Source organism: Somniosus microcephalus, chromosome 20, assembly GCF_052327205.1.
Source record: "Somniosus microcephalus isolate GS21.2 chromosome 20, FLI_Smic_1.0, whole genome shotgun sequence".
Taxonomy (NCBI): domain Eukaryota; kingdom Metazoa; phylum Chordata; class Chondrichthyes; order Squaliformes; family Somniosidae; genus Somniosus; species Somniosus microcephalus.
The window spans coordinates 22,222,192-22,239,531 of NC_141006.1; the positions used below are offsets into that span (position 1 = coordinate 22,222,192).

Below are 17,340 nucleotides of genomic sequence, written 5' to 3' on the forward strand. Positions count from 1 at the left end.
AAGTACTTATTGAAGTGGAGTCACTGTTGAAATGTGGGAAACGCGACAGCCAATTTGTGCGCAGCAAGCTCCCACAAACAGCAACGTGATAACGATCAGATCATCTGTTTTAGTGATATTGGTTGAGGGATAAATATTAGCCAGGACACCGGGGAGATCTCCCCAGCTCATCTTTGAAATAGTGCCATGGGATCATTTATATCCACCTGAGAGGGCAAACGGGGCCTCGGTTTAACGTTTCATCCGATAGGCCACACCTTCGACAGTGCAGCACTCCCTCAGTACTGGCACTGGGGGGGGGGGGGGGGGGGGGGGGGAGGTCAGCCTAGATTTTTTCGATGCAAAGAATGCATTTCTATAGATGGCAGTTGAGTTAATGTTACTTCTAAGTCAGTATATCTGAAACATTTGCTTGGGTCGATGACAGTCCTTTATGCAGCAGCTGACATTGAAATCACAAGACCATTGCGGGCACGTACTTCTTAAAGGGGCAGCGCTCAAAATTCCCCTCAGGCGACGGCCAATTGACCATGGAGCTGGGATGAATGAGAACCTACCGCAGAAAACTTCATGATTGGAAGATATTTCTAAGACGTGATTTTTTTCCCCCCCCCCCCCTTAGATTCGGTGACCTTTGACATGCTCGCTGTATCGGCAGAAAAGCTGAGGCACCTGACGACAGACAGGCCCAAACCCCAAGGGCGCAGGCCACCCACTCAGCTTGCTGCTGCACCCGCCGTGAGTCTTTTGTTTGCCTCTTGGTTCTGAGCAGCTCCCAGCACTTGCGGGAGGGAAGACTCCAAATGTCAAAAACGAATTTTGAAAGAGAAAAAACCCAACTGTGAATGCACAGCATCCGAAAACAGCTTAAAGTATCAGGCCCCCCCACCAGAAACGTTAATCTCCTTCTGTTTCCGTCCAGTACTGGTAGATCTCCCGTGCCATTGATGAAGAGCACAAAGTGGCACAAGATACAGTGGAGCTAGTGGCCGCAGCCTGCAACTACAGCTGCGCCCAGCCTCCGTTTACATAGGAAATTTCCATTCTAACTAATAGTGTTAAATGTTGACATAAAAAACCGTGACAACAGGAAGTGAAGCTTGTGAACCGGAAGTGTGCATCTGCACAGATCTTTAAAAAATATAATATAGATATTGTAGAGCTCTTCCCCCCCCCCCAAAAAAATTACTTATTTCCCTCAGTCCATGGCAAGTCTCCTTGAAGGGTTACAATCCCAGTATGTATCCCCCTATTTCTCTGCCCTGACCCCAGCAACACCCCACAGCTGATGGGCTTTGGACAGAGGCCCAGAGAGACCGAGAGCAGCAGATCTGTTGAGGGTCAAAGGTGAATGGGAGGTGGGCTGCAAGTGCTGCTGGGTAGGATCCTGAGTAACGTTGAACTTGTGTGAAAAGGAGCTTTTAAAATTTGCTTATTTGTTCACTTTCTCGTTCCCCATAAGGCTTTTTAAAAATTCTCTTACATGTTCCTCTCTGGAGGAGCTGGCAGAGTTAGTTGGCGCTCCAGAGAAACATCACATGGGGGATGGGAGAATGGGGCTTTGCGGCTGCCATCTGGACCCACACAAATCCTCCCCCTTCAGAGGCACAGAAACGCACTAAAAATTTCACTTGGGAGAGAACCTCCTGGGAGGATCAGTCACCGCTCGCTTCCTTCGCACCCCTAGCTACAGAGCTGCACTGGCAGAGGCCTTGGCACAGGTCAGCTACCCAATCGGCTTCCCACATGGTCACCAACTATGTAGCACCAACTATTATTGAATCTGCTTCCACCACCCTTTCAGGCAGCGCATTCCAGATCGTAACAACTCGCTGCGTAAAAGGAAATTCTCCTCATCTTTCCCCCCTGCTTCTTTAGCCAATTATTTTAAATCTGTGTCCTCTTGTTACCGACCCTCCTGCCACTGGAAACAGTTTCTCCCGATCTACTCTATCAAAACCCTTCACAATATTAAACACCTCTATTAAATCTCCCCTTAACCTTCTCTGCTCTAAGGAGAACAATCCCAGCTTCTCTGGTCTCTCCACACAACTGAAGTTCCTCATCCCTGGTGCCATTCCAGTAAATCTCCTCTGCACCCTCTCCAAGGCAATCTTTAACTTTGCTCTAATTCTGTGTGTGGGAACACGGTGCCTGTAGCCGGTTTCATTCTCTCTTTTTCTTAAACTGCCAATAGCAGGATGCCAAGAGGCCAACATCACCGCCAGCGCCAGCGAAGGTCATTCCTCCAACCATCCAACTGTCCGAGCCCCCGCCATACCAAGTGCAACGGTCGACAGCTGTAGAACCAGGCGCAGTCTTGTCTGGACCACCAAACAAATCACAGAGAGAGGCAGAGAGCGAGGACAACGCCACATCCATTGCAGCACTGAGAGCTGAACTGCGAAGCCTGCAGCTAGGCTTGGATCTGCTGAAGAATCAGTATTTGTAAGTAACATTCAATTCAGAAACTGTTCCCAGTCTTGATTGCATCTGACAATGGACTGACCAGCACCATCTAACTAGGGACAGGATAGACCAGCACGATCTAACTGGGGACAGGACAGACCAGCACCATCTAACTGGGGACAGGACAGACCAGCACCATCTAACTGGGGACAGGAAAGACCAGCACCATCTAACTGGGGACAGAACAGACCAGCACCATCTAACTAGGGAAAGGACGGACCAGCACCATCTAACTGGGGACAGGATAGACCAGCACCATCTAACAGGAGACAGGATAGACCAGCACCATCTAACTGAGGACAGGATAGACCAGCACCATCTAACTGGAGACAGGACAGACCAGCACCATCTAACTGAGGACAGGATAGACCAGCACCATCTAACTAGGGACAGGATAGACCAGCACCATCTAACTGGGGACAGGACAGACTAGCACCATCTAACTAGGGACAGGATAGACCAGCACCATCTAACTGGGGACAGGATAGACCAGCACCATCTAACTGGAGACAGGACAGACCAGCACCATCTAACAAGGGACAGGACAGACCAGCACCCTCTAACTGGAGACAGGATAGATCCAGCACCATCTAACTGGAGACAGGACAGACCAGCACCATCTAACTAGGGACAGGATAGACCAGCACCATCTAACTGGGGACAGCATAGACCAGCACCATCTAACTGGGGACAGGATAGACCAGCACCATCTAACTGGAGACAGGACAGACCAGCACCATCTAACTAGCGACAGGACAGACCAGCACCATCTAACTGGAGACAGGATAGACCAGCACCATCTAACTGGAGACAGGACAGACCAGCACCATCTAACTAGGGACAGGATAGACCAGCACCATCTAACTGGAGACAGGATAGACCAGCACCATCTAACTGGAGACAGGATAGACCAGCACCATCTAACTGGGGACAGGACAGACCAGCACCATCTAACTGGAGACAGGACAGACCAGCACCATCTAACTGGGGACAGGATAGACCAGCACCATCTAACTGGGGACAGGACAGACCAGCAGCATCTAACTAGGGACAGGACAGACCAGCACCATCTAACTGAGGAGAGGATAGACCAGCACCATCTAACTGGGGACAGGACAGACCAGCACCATCTAACTAGGGACAGGACAGACCAGCACCATCTAACTGAGGACAGGACAGACCAGCACCATCTAACTAGGGACAGGATAGACCAGCACCATCTAACTGGAGACAGGATAGACCAGCACCATCTAACTGGAGACAGGATAGACCAGCACCATCTAACTGGGCACAGGACAGACCAGCACCATCTAACTGGAGACAGGACAGACCAGCACCATCTAACTGGGGACAGGATAGACCAGCATCATCTAACTAGGGACAGGATAGACCAGCACCATCTAACTAGGGACAGGACAGACCAGCACCATCTAACTAGGGACAGGATAGTCCAGCACCATCTAACTAGGGACAGGACAGAGCAGCACTATCTAACTCAGGACAGGACAGACCAGCACCATCTAACTGGGGACAGGACAGATCAGCACCATCTAACTGGGGACAGGACAGACCAGCACCATCTAACTGGGGACAGGATAGACCAGCACCATCTAACTGGGGACAGGATAGACCAGCGCCATCTAACTGGGGACAGGACAGACCAGCACCATCTAACTGGGGACAGGACAGACCAGCACCATCTAACTGGGGACAGGATAGACCAGCACCATCTAACTGGGGACAGGACAGACCAGCACCATCTAACTGGGGAGGGGACAGACCAGCACCATCTAACTGGGGACAGGATAAGCCAGCACCATCTAACTGGGGTACAGAGGACGGGACATGGAGACATGTAGCTGAAGGAAATGAGGGAACATTGCTGAGAAAACGGAGAGCGAGAGTGAGTCCCAGTGGCTCAATCAGTAAAAGAGCTGCCCGTTATGGTACTGACCAGCTGTCTCGGGTTTTATCCTTCCTCTGTTGTCTTTTCTCATCTGAGCCACGACAGCTACAATTGGCCTCAGTTTCCTGAGAGAAAAGATCAGCCAGGGTTACTGCTCTCGATCGCTGTACAGTGGTCCCTGCCGGTAAGTGTGGATGTTGAGCAAGTTCAGGATTGGGCACAGTTCTGATGCCACCCATGGTCCATTGTCCACTGTAGAAATAGTTTATGGGGGTAGTACTGGACGGCTGCCTGTGACCCTGGGGCCGTGCCCAGCACAGCAACTCCTTCAGGATAGGAAACAGACAAAATTCACACAATTAAAAGAATGAGATAATGTGACTGAAGGAACCATCTGTGGTTTTAAGTTGAAAGTTTACTTCACCTCCTTGTGTACCTGTGTGAGGTGGGACACACTTAACGAGCATAAGGTAATCGAGTGACGTTCTCTTCATCATTAACAGGAGAGATATATCCGATTTAAAAGAAGAGATTGCAGAGGAACGTACCAAACGGAACATACTGAAGGTAAACCCCTTGCAAGTGTCACTCTCTCCATGGGATCTGACACACTTGTCATTATTATAAGGAGTTGATCGGGTAGAGGGAGAGAAACTATTTCCTCTGGTGGGGGAGTCCAGAACAAGGGGGCATAACCTTAAAATTAGAGCCAGGCCGTTCAGGGGTGATGTCAGGAAGCACTTCTTCACACAAAGGGTAGTGGAAATCTGGAACTTGTAAAGTCCGCGCCTCAATAATACACGGACTTCGGGAGAACAGTTTAACAGGTACTTTACTGAACAGGAGGGCAAAGTCAGACTGAAATACAGAAGCCTGCTAGGGCCTTTTATACAGGGGTGGTCACTGCCGGTACTGCAGTCTAAAACCAGTTCTTCCCTTAAAGGTACATACACAACAATTCCTCCTCTTTTAGATAAACAGTACATAACATTCATTTAACAACTAAATAATAACTAATTACAACTTTCTGGATATTATATACATCAACTGAAATAATCATTTATAAGTTCAGTCTTTGAGGAGGCTTCCTGATCCTGACTGGATAGCGCCTTTCTCGAGTATCCTGTTCTTGCGGCGAAGCTGATTCTGGTTCATGGTCACTGGTTGGTTCATCAGCTTCCAATACCACTGCTTCTGAGGTAGACGCAATCTGTACTTCAGGTTGATTACCAGGTGCACCTTCTCGTGGCACGGGTTTGGCTTGTTCCTGTGACTCTAGAATCTGGTCAGCATGGCGTCTCACGATGCTCTCTCCAACGTCCACTGTGTACATTAGTGGTCCCTGCTGTGTGCATATCGTTCCTGGCTGCCATTTTTCTGTTCGTTAGTCACGGGCCAAGACTGGTTGCCCTACCTTGAAGCTCCGGGTTGGCTTCTCATTTATGTGCTGGAATTGCTTATCCTCAACATCTCATCTTATGTTTGGTTTAAGCAAATCCAGGCGACATCTTAGCCTTCGGTTGAAGAACAGTACGGCTGGAGCTTGGTTGGCTACTGCATGTGTCGCATTCCGGTAAGCAAACAAGAAACTATCCACCTTGTGTTGTAGTGGTATGTCGTCATTATACATTGCCTTTATGGCCTTTTTAAAGGTCTGAACAAACCTCTCAGCCAATCCATTTGTGGCTGGATGATATGGGGCAGATGTGTAATGTTTCACCCCATTATTCTTCAGGAACCTCCGGAAATCCTCAGACACAAACTGTGGCCCATAGTCGGAGCAAATCTGTTCTGGCAACCCATTCCTGGCAAAGATGGTCCTTAGGACTGCAATAGTTTTCTCCGTGGTGGTGGAGGACATTTTAATGACCTCTGGCCATTTCGAATGGGCGTCCACAGCGATTAGAAACATTGAGTCCATAAATGGACCAGCAAAATCAATGTGTACCCGTTACCATGGAGATGAGGGCCACTCCCATGGATGTAGCGGGGCCTGTGGTGGAGCGTTTTGGACCTTCTGGCATCCTGTGCATCTCTTGGTCATATCCTCGATTTCTTTATCGATTCCCAGCCACCACACAAACGCCCTGGCTAGGCTCTTCATTTTTACCCCTCCCAGATGACCCTCATGAAGCTCCTTGAGCACTCTATCTCTCAACTTGGGTGGAATTACCACTCGGGATCCACACATCAAGGTTCCCCGGCACACTGACAGCTGTTCTCTCCTTGGCGAGAATGCTGGCAACAGTGAGTCGCCATATGCTGGCCATCCCTTCACCGTCAAATCGTAGACCCGAGAGAGTGTCGGGTCATTTCAGGTTTCCTTCTCTATACTCGAGTTTGTAACAGGCAAACATTCGACTATGGTCGCATGGAATATCTCAACAGGGTCCACTGCCGGTGTTTCTTCTACCGTAGGCAATGGTAGGCGCGACAGCCCATCAGCGTTTCCATGCTGTTTCATAACCTTGTACTCTATGTCGTACTGATGTGCCCCTAGAAAAAGTGACCATCTTTGCAGCCGTTGCGCCGTCATCACCGGAACGCCCTTCTTTGGGTTAAAAATGGAGACCAGGGGCTGATGATCAGTCAGTAGGGTGAATTTCTGCCCGTGCAGATAGTGATTGAACTTCTTCACCCCCCACACCAGGCTGAGGGCCTCCCTGTCAATCTGGGCGTAGTTACGCTCGACTGAGGTTAGCGAGCGCGACGCAAAGGCTATTGGCCTCTCTGAACCGTCACGGAATTTGTGTGACAGTACCGCTCCAATGCCGTAGGGTGACGCATCACATGCCAACCGAATCGGTAGTGTTGGGTTGTAGTGGGCCAATACTTCTTTTGAAGTGATTAGGCATTTACATTCCTGAAAGGCACGCTTACACTCATCACTCCATTTCCATGTCACTCCAGTTTGCAGCAGGGCGTTCAGTGGGTGCAGAATTGTAGATAAATTCAGCAAGAACTTATGGTAGTAGTTCACCAACCCGAGGAACGACCTCAGTTGCGACACATTTTCCGGTGCTGGAGCCTTGACTACAGCCTCAATCTTGTCCGGCGACTTATGCAACCCTTCCTCATCAATCATGTGGCCACAATACGAGATTTGTCTCCTGAAGAACTCGCATTTGGGGCGGTTGGCTCGTAGCCCATATTCCTGTAATCTCGTGAGCACCTGCTCCAGGTTGGCAAGGTGTTCATTGTCATTTTCGCCCGTAACCAGGATGTCATCCAAATAACACTGGGTCCCTGGGATCCCTTGCAGGACTTGTTCCATTGCCCTCTGCCAAATAGCCGGGGCCGATGCTACCCCGAATACCAGTCGATTGTACTGGTAAAGGCCTTTGTGAGTGTTTATCGTGAGGTATTTTCTAGATGCTTCTTCCACCTCCATTTGTAGATATGCTTGGGCCAGATCAATCTTTGTAAAACGTTTCCCTCCAGATAGTGAGGCGAAAATATCTTCTATCCGCGGAAGTGGATACTGTACTGTGTGCAGGACTGGGTTCACAGTCACCTTGAAGTCCCCACAGATGCGAACCTTCTTTGGCTCCCCAGGCGTGCTGCTCAATGCTTTCTTCATTACAGGAACGATGGGTGTGGCCCACTCGCTCTAGTCCACGTTGGACAGCACACCCGAACGCTCCAGACTCTCCAGTTCAGCTTCAACGGCTGGGCGGATCGCGTATGGCACTGGTCTGGCCTTGAAAAATTTTGGGTTTGCGTTATCCTCAATCGTTATGGTTGCCTTTACTCCTTTTAGAGTCCCAAGTCCTTGTTGGAACACCTCTTCCGCGTCAGATAGAATTTGTGACAGACGTCCAGGTGCGACGTCATCATCCTTTTTGTCAGTCACAGTTAGCGCCAGAATGGAATGCCAATCCAATTGTATTTTTCGGATCCATTCACATCCCAATAATGGTGGCCCTCCATCTCGTAGTATATACATATATAGTTTCTGTGTTTCCTTGCCGTTATATTTAACTGGCACCTTTATTTTTCCTCTGGGGTAGACCTTTTGCCCTGTGTATGTCTTCAATACAGTGGACGTGTCCTTTAAGGGTATGTGTGAGAATAGCCGCTCATAGTCTCGTTGATTCATGACAGTTAGGGCTGATCCTGTGTCCAATTCCATCTTTACTGGGGACCCTGCTATCATGAGGGTGACCCAAATGGTTCGGTGATCTTCCTTTGCGATCACGTTGTGTAACTTTAGACAACTTAGTCTCCTGCTCCCGGAGTCCTTATCACTCTCCTGATCTTCCGAACTACTGTCTGTCAGTTTCTTTACTTTCCTGTACTGTTCCTTAGTAGTTCTTGTCGTGTTGGTTTTCTTTCCCGACCTGCAGACTCTTGCTATATGTCCCATTTTTCTGCATTGCCTGCATTCTTTGTCCTTAAACCAGCAGTCCTTCTGCTCATGGGTTGTTCTGCCGCAGCGATAGCACTTTTCTGCTCCATACGCCATTTCGTGGTTTCTGTTGTATTTCCGCAGCTCCCCGTGCTGCTTCGTAGGATACTGCCACGCTGAAAGCCTGTTCTAGCGTCAGGTCCTTTTTTGAAAGTAGTCGTTTCTGGGTTCCTTCACTCTGGAGCCCGCAGACAAACTTATCCCGCAAGGTGTCTGTCAGTCCTGCTCCGAACTGGCAGTGCTTCGATAACTTGCGTAGTTCCGTAAGATAGTCAGCATTGCTCTCATCTTTGTGCTGGTTTCTTTTATGGAACTTGAATCTTTCTGCTATCAGCAGCGGTGTAGGGTTTAGGTGTTCCTGTAAGGTATTAACAATCTCCTCAAAACTTTTCTCCATTGGTTTAGCTGGGGTAATTAAATTCCGCAATAGGCCGTATGTACTCGCGCCCATCAAATTCAGTAATACCGACGCCCTCTTTCCATCGGCCACCTCATTTGCCTTGCAGTACACTTCAATTCTTTCCACATACGTGGTCCAGTCTTCTACCTCGTTGTCGAAAGCAGTGATACTGCCACTTTTCGGCATCTTGGGTGATTTAAAATGGCGCCTCCCGCGCTTTTTCTTCTTCCCCAATGGAATAAAATGGCGCCTCCCGCGCTTTTCCTTCTTCCCCAACGGGATAAAATGGCGCCTCCCGCGCTTTTCCTTCTTCCCTTTGCTGCCGCGCTGCTCCTAGCATTCTACGGGGTAATGGCGGCGACCCGCGGCTTCGGCGCGTCTCGCTTTCCTTCCCCCCCCCCCGTTTATTTTCTCTCCGCTGCCCAGTTCTTGAGCACCGACCGCGCCCTGTCCGCTCCACCCTCTCTCTCTCTTGTTTTCTTTTCCCGGCGACGCTGTGCGGCCCGTTTTGTAGAGCCGCTCGATCGAGCTTGAGCCCGCTGCAGTCCGGAAGGGTCAGCGCACTACCTGCCACCAGCACGATTTGCTGGAACACCTTAACTGGGGAGCCAAGCACAGCTCTCCACAGTCTCTCCCGCAATTCTCCGAACACCGATGAATTCTTTGGGCGGTTGCCCGCGGTCGACGCCCGTTGCTCAGACTACAACCTCCAAGAAACCTCCTGTCAGGGCGAGATCCCCGTGAGATGATGCCACACTGCAGGTGAGTTCGAACTTACTCGTCGCCACTGTAAAGTCCGCGCCTCAATAATACACGGACTTCAGGAGAACAGTTTAACAGGTACTTTACTGAACAGGAGGGCAACGTCAGACTGAAATACAGAAGCCTGCTAGGGCCTTTTATACAGGGGTGGTCACTGCCGGTACTGCAGCCTAAAACCAGTTCTTCCCTTAAAGGTACATACACAACAGAACTCTCCCCCAAAAAACTGTTGAGGCTGTGGGTCAGTTGAACGTTTCAAAACTAAGATTGATAGATTTTTGTTAGGTGAGGGTATTAAGGGTTACGGAACCAAGGTAGGTGGATGGAGTTAAGTAACAGTTCAGCCATGATCTCATTGAATGGCGGACCAGGCTGGAGGGGCTGAGTGGCCTTCTCCTGTTCCTACGTTCATTTAAGGCACCGCTATCAATTCGTAAAACAATTTGTTATAGTTTAATATTTTGTGACCTGCATGTGAAATTTTGCTGCAAATAGTTTCCCTTTGGAAGTTGCTCCGGATACTCCCTGCACCCCCGGCCCTCCCCCGCCCCCCCCCCCAGCCCACACCCACCCCCGGCCCACCCGCAGCCCTCCCCCCCCAACCCACCCGTAGCACTCCCCCCCCAGCCCACGCCCACCCCGGGCCCACCCCTGGCCCTCCCCCCCAGCCCACGCCCACCCCGGCCCACGCCCACCCGCGGCCCGCCCCCCCAGCCCATGCCCCTCCCCCGAGCCCACCCCAGCCCCTCCCCCCCAGCCCACGCCCACCCCCGGCCCTCCCCCTCAGCCCACACCCCCCCCCCCCACCCTCCCACCCTCCAGACACGGCCGAAAGATTGATTGCGATGCAGCCGGCGCTGGCTTAAGAAGCAACCTCTTCCCTGACAATTCACCTGAGAACTTCTGAGAGATGGAAACCGCGCAGATCTGGATTATGCTCCAAGTCGCATCCCCGGATTGGGCCACAGTTCCACCTCGTCTCTAATAGGCAGACAGGGCTTCATTTAACATCTCCTCTGCAGGACAGTGTCGTCTGACACTGCAACACTCCCTCAGCACTGCACTCAAGCGTCAAACTCAGATTATATGTTCAACCTGAGAGGGTAAAACAGTGCGGTGGTTATGTTACTGGCACTCAATAATCCAGGGAGACTGAGTTCAGCACCTTGAGAACATGAATTAAAAAGAAATTCTGGAAATAAAAAAGTTGATCTCAGTAAAAGTGATCCATGATAGCAGTCAGATTGTTGTAAAAACCCAATTGGCTCACTAATGCCCTTCAGGGAAGGAACCTGCCGTCCTTACCCGGTCTAACCTATATGTGACTCCAGTCCCACGGCAACACGGCTGATGCTTAAATGCCCTCTGAAGTGACCCAGCAAACACTGTTGTACCAAACCACACTGCAACTCGGCATGGGCGGTAAACTCTGGCCTCGTCAGCGATGCCCCCCATCCTGAGAATGAGTAAAAAAATAAACTCAAAGTCTCCTGACTTAGTGCTATCAACTGAGCCAGACTTGAACATTTAAAGTGTTGAGGCGACCGTTTCTCTGCATTTAACGGGAATGTTAACACAGTTAAAACAGATTAAGGCTCCGTCTGGTCCTGGTAATTCCTGCAGTGTCATTGGCCAGCCTGCTGGTGGCACTGCTGAGCAGCGTCTGCTGCAAACTGGGGACAAAGCCGGCAGCAGCCTGTTAGTGAGGGTGTGAGTGAACAGAAGAACATAAGACCTAGGAGCAGGAGGAGGTTATTCGGCCCCTCGAGCCTGCTCCACCATTCAATAAGATCATGGCTGATCTGATCTTGACCTCAACTCCACTTCCCTGCCCGCTCCCCATAACCCTTGACTCCCTTACCATTCAAAAATCTCACTATCTCCACCTTAAATATATTCAGTGAGGCGCCTGTTACAGCAGGAGTTCATTGTCACTAATGGGGGGAAGGAGTCACTTGCTGAAGGCTATTGCCTTTTGATAGGCCGCTGTGGGGAGCAGAGCACCGTGAGAAACAGAGGATCCGCAAATTCCAACAAAAAATTTTAATTCAAAGCTTCATTTAATATAATTTGACAATTTTTTAAATTTTTTGTTGCAGGTGGAGGTTGAAAAACTGAGCAAATTCGTATCATCTCCATGGAAGCACTCTCAGTTTGAACCTGCTCTTCCCCCTACCCCCTAGCTCCTGGCCCCAGCCTGTGGCCCACCCTCTGCGAAGAGAAAACTCAAACAGACAATGTCCTGGGCTCGAGCGGTTCTCGTGTTTGGAATTTTAAGAACCCGAAGCCGATTTGCCGAGGTCGCGGGATTGTTACGGGGTTGGCTCGGTGTGTATCGTACATGTTGATGGTGGAGGGCTAAGAATTCTCGAGGATCCTGGGTCAGAGGTCGAGTCACGGAGCCAGGGACCCGTCAGCTTTGAAAAAAGAAGGACTTGAAAAGATTTGCATTTCTATAGTGCCTGTCACGACCTCAGGACGTCCCAAAGCGCTTCACAGCCAATGAAGTACTTTTTGAAGTGTAGTCGCTGTTGGAATGTAAATCCAAGATGGCAGCTGGGTGAAAGACCTTACATGGGTTTCCACACACGGTGAGGATGACAGACTCCGTCTTCTCACCCAGACAAACGCGTGGTGGCCAATCACAACACTCTCCATTAGTGCTCAAAATTCCTAGATTTCCAGTCATCCATCAGGATCGACCACCGTACGGCACAACGTGGGTTTATGCTCAGGGGCACTGAAGCCAGGTTGGGGAAGGTGCCTTGGCATCTCCACGTGGCTAACCCTGGGAAAACCAGAAGGTGAGCAGTGCTGGGCAGGTATATGTGGGCCTCCGAGCGGTTGGCTCCCAAACACCGGCACATTCCGAGGTGGCCATTGCCCGTTTGGTCTCTTGGGTTGAGGAAGGGACCAATGTGGGCGGGATAGGCTGCATCAGGCGAGAGTCTGTCTGTGCCAGGTGAGAGTCTGTCTGTGTCAGGTGAGAGCCTGTCTGCATCAGGTGAGAATCTGTCTGTGTCAGGTGAGAGTCTGTCTGTGTCAGGTGAGAGCCTGTCTGCATCAGGTGAGAATCTGTCTGGGTCAGGTGAGTGTCTCTGTCAGGTGAGAGTCTGTCTGCGTCAGGTGAGAGTCTGTCTGTGTCAGGTGAGAGCCTGTCTGCATCAGGTGAGAATCTGTCTGTGTCAGGTGAGCGTCTCTGTTAGGTGAGAGTCTGTCTGCGTCAGGTGAGTGCCTGTGTCAGGTGAGAGTCTGTCTGCGTCAGGTGAGAGTCTGTCTGCGTCAGGTGAGAGTCTGTCTGGGTCAGGCGAGAGTCTGTCTGGGTCAGGCGAGAGTCTGTCTGGGTCAGGTGAGAGTCTGCGTCAGGTGAAAATCTGTCTGTCAGGCGAGAGTCTGTCTGCGACAGGTGAGAGTCTGTCTGGGTCAGGTGAGAGTCTCTGTTAGGTGAGAGTCTGTCTGGGTCAGGTGAGTGCCTGTGTCAGGTGAGAGTCTGTCTGCGTCAGGTGAGAGTCTGTCTGGGTCAGGCGAGAGTCTGTCTGGGTCAGGCGAGAGTCTGCGTCAGGCGAGAGTCTGTCTGCGTCAGGTGAGAGTCTGTCTGGGTCAGGTGAGAGTCTGTCAGGTGAGAGTCTGCGTCTGCTGCTAACTGGCTGTGTATTTTCCTCAGACTTTCAGTCAGTGCTTTTAATCGCCTGTGTTCTGTTAATAGTGTGGGAGCAGATCGGAGCATTCCTAGCCAATGACATGTCGATGGTTGGGATGCCCTCGGAAACAGAGCTCAAGTTTACCAACGAGGCACATCCCTTTAAACAGCTCGTACTTACCTACGATGCACATCTCTTTAAACAGCTCGTACTTACTTACGATGCACATCCCTTTAAACAGCTCGTACTTACTTACGATGCACATCCCTTTAAACAGCTCGTACTTACCTACAATGCACATCCCTTTAAACAGCTCGTACTTACCTACAATGCACATCCTTTAATCAGAGTGCTGACTGGTGCCAAGTTTCCAGTGACCAGCTGATGATGTATGTCCTTTTAAATGTACAACAGCTTTATTTAATCCTGTAATTGTGTCTGTGTGTATTTCAAAGACACTGGTTATGTTGTGTGGGCTACTAAATTGATTCATTTTCCTTTTATTGCATGTACAAATTAATGAATGGGCTCACTGTCAGCGATGGCAGTTAATAGATTCTTTGAATCTCATTACACTACACAAAGAGTGAGAGATACCACACACACAGACAGAGAGAGAAACAGTGAGACACGCATACATGTTACATGGCAGACAGAGACGGAACAAAGAGAATTAGAGAAAAAGACAAGTAATACAGAGAGAAACAAAGATAGGAGAGAAAAATAGAGCATAATAGAAAGACACTAAGACACAGAGAGGTAGACACTGACCAGAGTTTTAATTTGGAGATGGGTAGGGAACTGGTGCAGGGGCTGGAAAGCAGTCGGGAAACCTGCGAGAACGGAGAGGCTGACTGGCTGTGGGCAGGTAGGCCTGCGGCACCAGGTCGCAGAGAGGATGGAGGGAGGGATCAGGGGAGGGTTTGGAGGCCGGAGGGTGATCGGAGGGCAGAGGGAGAGAGGTAATCAGGGGCCAGAGGGGAGAGGTCGGAAGGTGATCAGGGGCCAGAGGGGAGAGGTCGGAAGGTGATCGGGGGTCAGAGGGTGTTGTGTCTGTGTATAATAAGACACAGACTGCAAGAGAAACGGTACAACAGGTGTTTACTCAACATGGCTCACAGTGGAACTGACTGTACAGATTACTACTCAGTGCTATATACAGGTGTGGTCACTGCCGGTACTACAGTATACATGAGCTGTAAAAAGTAGTTCCTCCCCTTTTAGATTAACAGTACCATAACACTCATTTAACAATTAAATATCAAACTAATTACAATTAACACTTTTAACATGCAACATTAGCTGAAAATAGTCTATTTATATATTCAGTCTTTGGGGAGGCTTCCTGATCCTTTCTGGATAGCGCTTTTCCCGAGTGTCTTGCTCTTGGTGCAGAGGCGATTCTGGCCCCCTGTTGTCGGTTGATTCATCAGCTTCCGATGCTACTGTTTCTGGGGTAGATGCGATCTGTACGTCGGGTTCATCACCAGGTATGTATGGGCGAGGCATGGGGTTGACTTGTTCCTGTGACTCTAGGATCTGGTCAGCATGGCGTCTCACGATGCTCTCCCCAACGTCCACTGTGTACATTAGTGGGCCCTGCCGTGTGCATATCGTTCCTGGCTGCCATTTTTCTGTTTGGTAGTCGCGGGCCAAGGCTGGCTGCCCTACATTGAAGCTCCTTGTTGGCTTCTCATGGATGTGCTGGAATTGCTTACTCTCAACATCTCTTCGTACGTTTGGTCTGAGCAAATCCAGGCGAGATCTTAACCTTCGGTTAAAGAACATCATGGCTGGGGCCTGGTTGGTGACTGCATGTGTCGCATTCCGGTAGGCGAACAGGAAATTGGCCACCTTGTGCTGCAGCAGAATGTTGTCATTGTACATAGCCTTTATTGCCTTCTTAAAGGTTTGTACGAACCTCTCAGCCAATCCATTTGTGGCTGGATGATACGGGGCGGATGTGTAATGCCTTACCCCATTCTTTTTCAAGAACCTCCGGAACTTTTCGGACACAAACTGCGGTCCGTTGTCAGAGCAAATCTGTTCTGGCAAGCCATTCCTGGCAAAAATTGTCCGTAGGACTGCAATAGTTTTCTCCGTGGTGGTGGAGGACATTTTGATGACCTCAGGCCATTTCGAGTGCGCATCCACGGCTATTAAAAACATTGAGTCCATGAATGGACCAGCAAAATCAATATGCACCCGTTGCCATGGAGATGAGGGCCACTCCCATGGGTGTAGAGGGGCCTGTGGTGGTGCATTTTGGACTTTCTGGCATCCTGAGCAGCTCTTGGTCAGGTCCTCGATTTGTTTATCGATTCCCAGCCACCACACATAAGCCCTGGCTAGGCTTTTCATTTTTACCCCTCCCAGATGACCCTCATGAAGCTCATTGAGCACTCTATCCCTTAACTTGGGTGGAATTACCACTCGGGATCCACACATCAAGGTCCCCCAGCACACTGACAGCTGTTCTCTCCTTGTCGAGAATGCTGGCAACAGTGAGTTGCCATGTGCTGGCCATCCCTTCACCGTCAAACCATATACCCGAGACAGTGTCGGGTCATTTCGGGTTTCCTTTTCGATACAAGCGTTAGTTACCTGTAGGTATTCAACTATAGTCGAATGGAATATTTTGACAGGATCCACTGCTGGTGCTTCCTCCGCAGTAGGCAGTGGCAGGCGTGATAGCCCATCAGCATTTCCATGCTGTTTTGTGCCCTTATATTCAATCTCATAGTGGTGTGCCCCTAGAAAAAGTGACCATCTTTGTAGTCGTTGCGCAGTCATCACCGGAATGCCCTTCTTCGGATTAAAAATGGAGACAAGAGGCTGGTGATCAGTCAGCAAGGTGAATTTCTGCCCGTGCAGATAGTGATTGAACTTTTTCACTCCCCACACTAGGCTGAGGGCCTCCCTGTCAATCTGGGCGTAGTTACGCTCGGCTGAGGTTAGTGATCGTGACGCAAAGGCTATTGGCCTCTCTGAGCCATCCGAGAATTTGTGCGACGGCACTGCTCCAATGCCGTAGGGTGACGCATCACATGCCAACCGAATTGGTAATGCTGGGTTGTAATGGGCCAATACCTCCTTTGATGTGATTAGTGTTTTGCTCTTCTGGAAAGCTCGTCTACATTCGTCACTCCACTTCCATGGCACCCCAGTTTGCAGTAGGGTGTTCAGTGGGTGTAGTATTGTAGACAAATTTGGCAAGAACTTATGGTAGCAGTTTACCAGCCTGAGGAACGACCTCAGTTGTGACACATTTTCCGGTGCTGGAGCCTTGACTACTGCCTCAATCTTCTCTGGGGACTTATGTAACCCCTCTTTATCGATAACGTGGCCACAATACGAGATCTGTTTTCTAAAAAAACTCGCATTTCGGGCGGTTAACTCGGAGCCCATATTCCTGCAATCTAGTGAGCACCTGCTCCAGGTTGGCAAGGTGATCAGTGTCATTTTCGCCCGTGACCAGGATGTCGTCCAAATAACACTGGGTCCCTGGGATCCCTTGCAGGACTTGTTCCATTGCCCTCTGCCAAATAGCCGGAGCTGATGCTACCCCGAATACCAGCCGGTTGTATTGGTAGAGACCTTTATGGGTGTTGATTGTGAGGTATTTTTTTGATGCTTCTTCTACCTCCATTTGCAGATACGCCTGGGCCAGATCAATCTTAGTGAAGCGTTTCCCTCCAGATAGCGAGGCGAAAATATCTTCAATCCGCGGAAGTGGATATTGTACGGTGTGAAG

The 17,340-nt window shown here is 50.0% G+C and overlaps 1 protein-coding gene across 1 annotated transcript in view; it reads left to right on the forward strand.

The window, feature by feature from the left end:
- Window positions 1-14,089, forward strand: part of mnmip1 (manchette microtubule inner protein 1) — a 145,140-nt gene extending 131,051 nt beyond the window's left edge. The window contains exons 14-17 of the mRNA XM_085963172.1: window positions 623-738; window positions 2,198-2,448; window positions 4,879-4,942; window positions 12,045-14,089. Coding sequence (XP_085819298.1) covers window positions 623-738; window positions 2,198-2,448; window positions 4,879-4,942; window positions 12,045-12,128 — 515 coding nt within the window. The 3' untranslated portion in view covers window positions 12,129-14,089. The remainder of the gene's footprint in view (window positions 1-622; window positions 739-2,197; window positions 2,449-4,878; window positions 4,943-12,044) is intronic.
- Window positions 14,090-17,340: the final 3,251 nt, after the last annotated feature.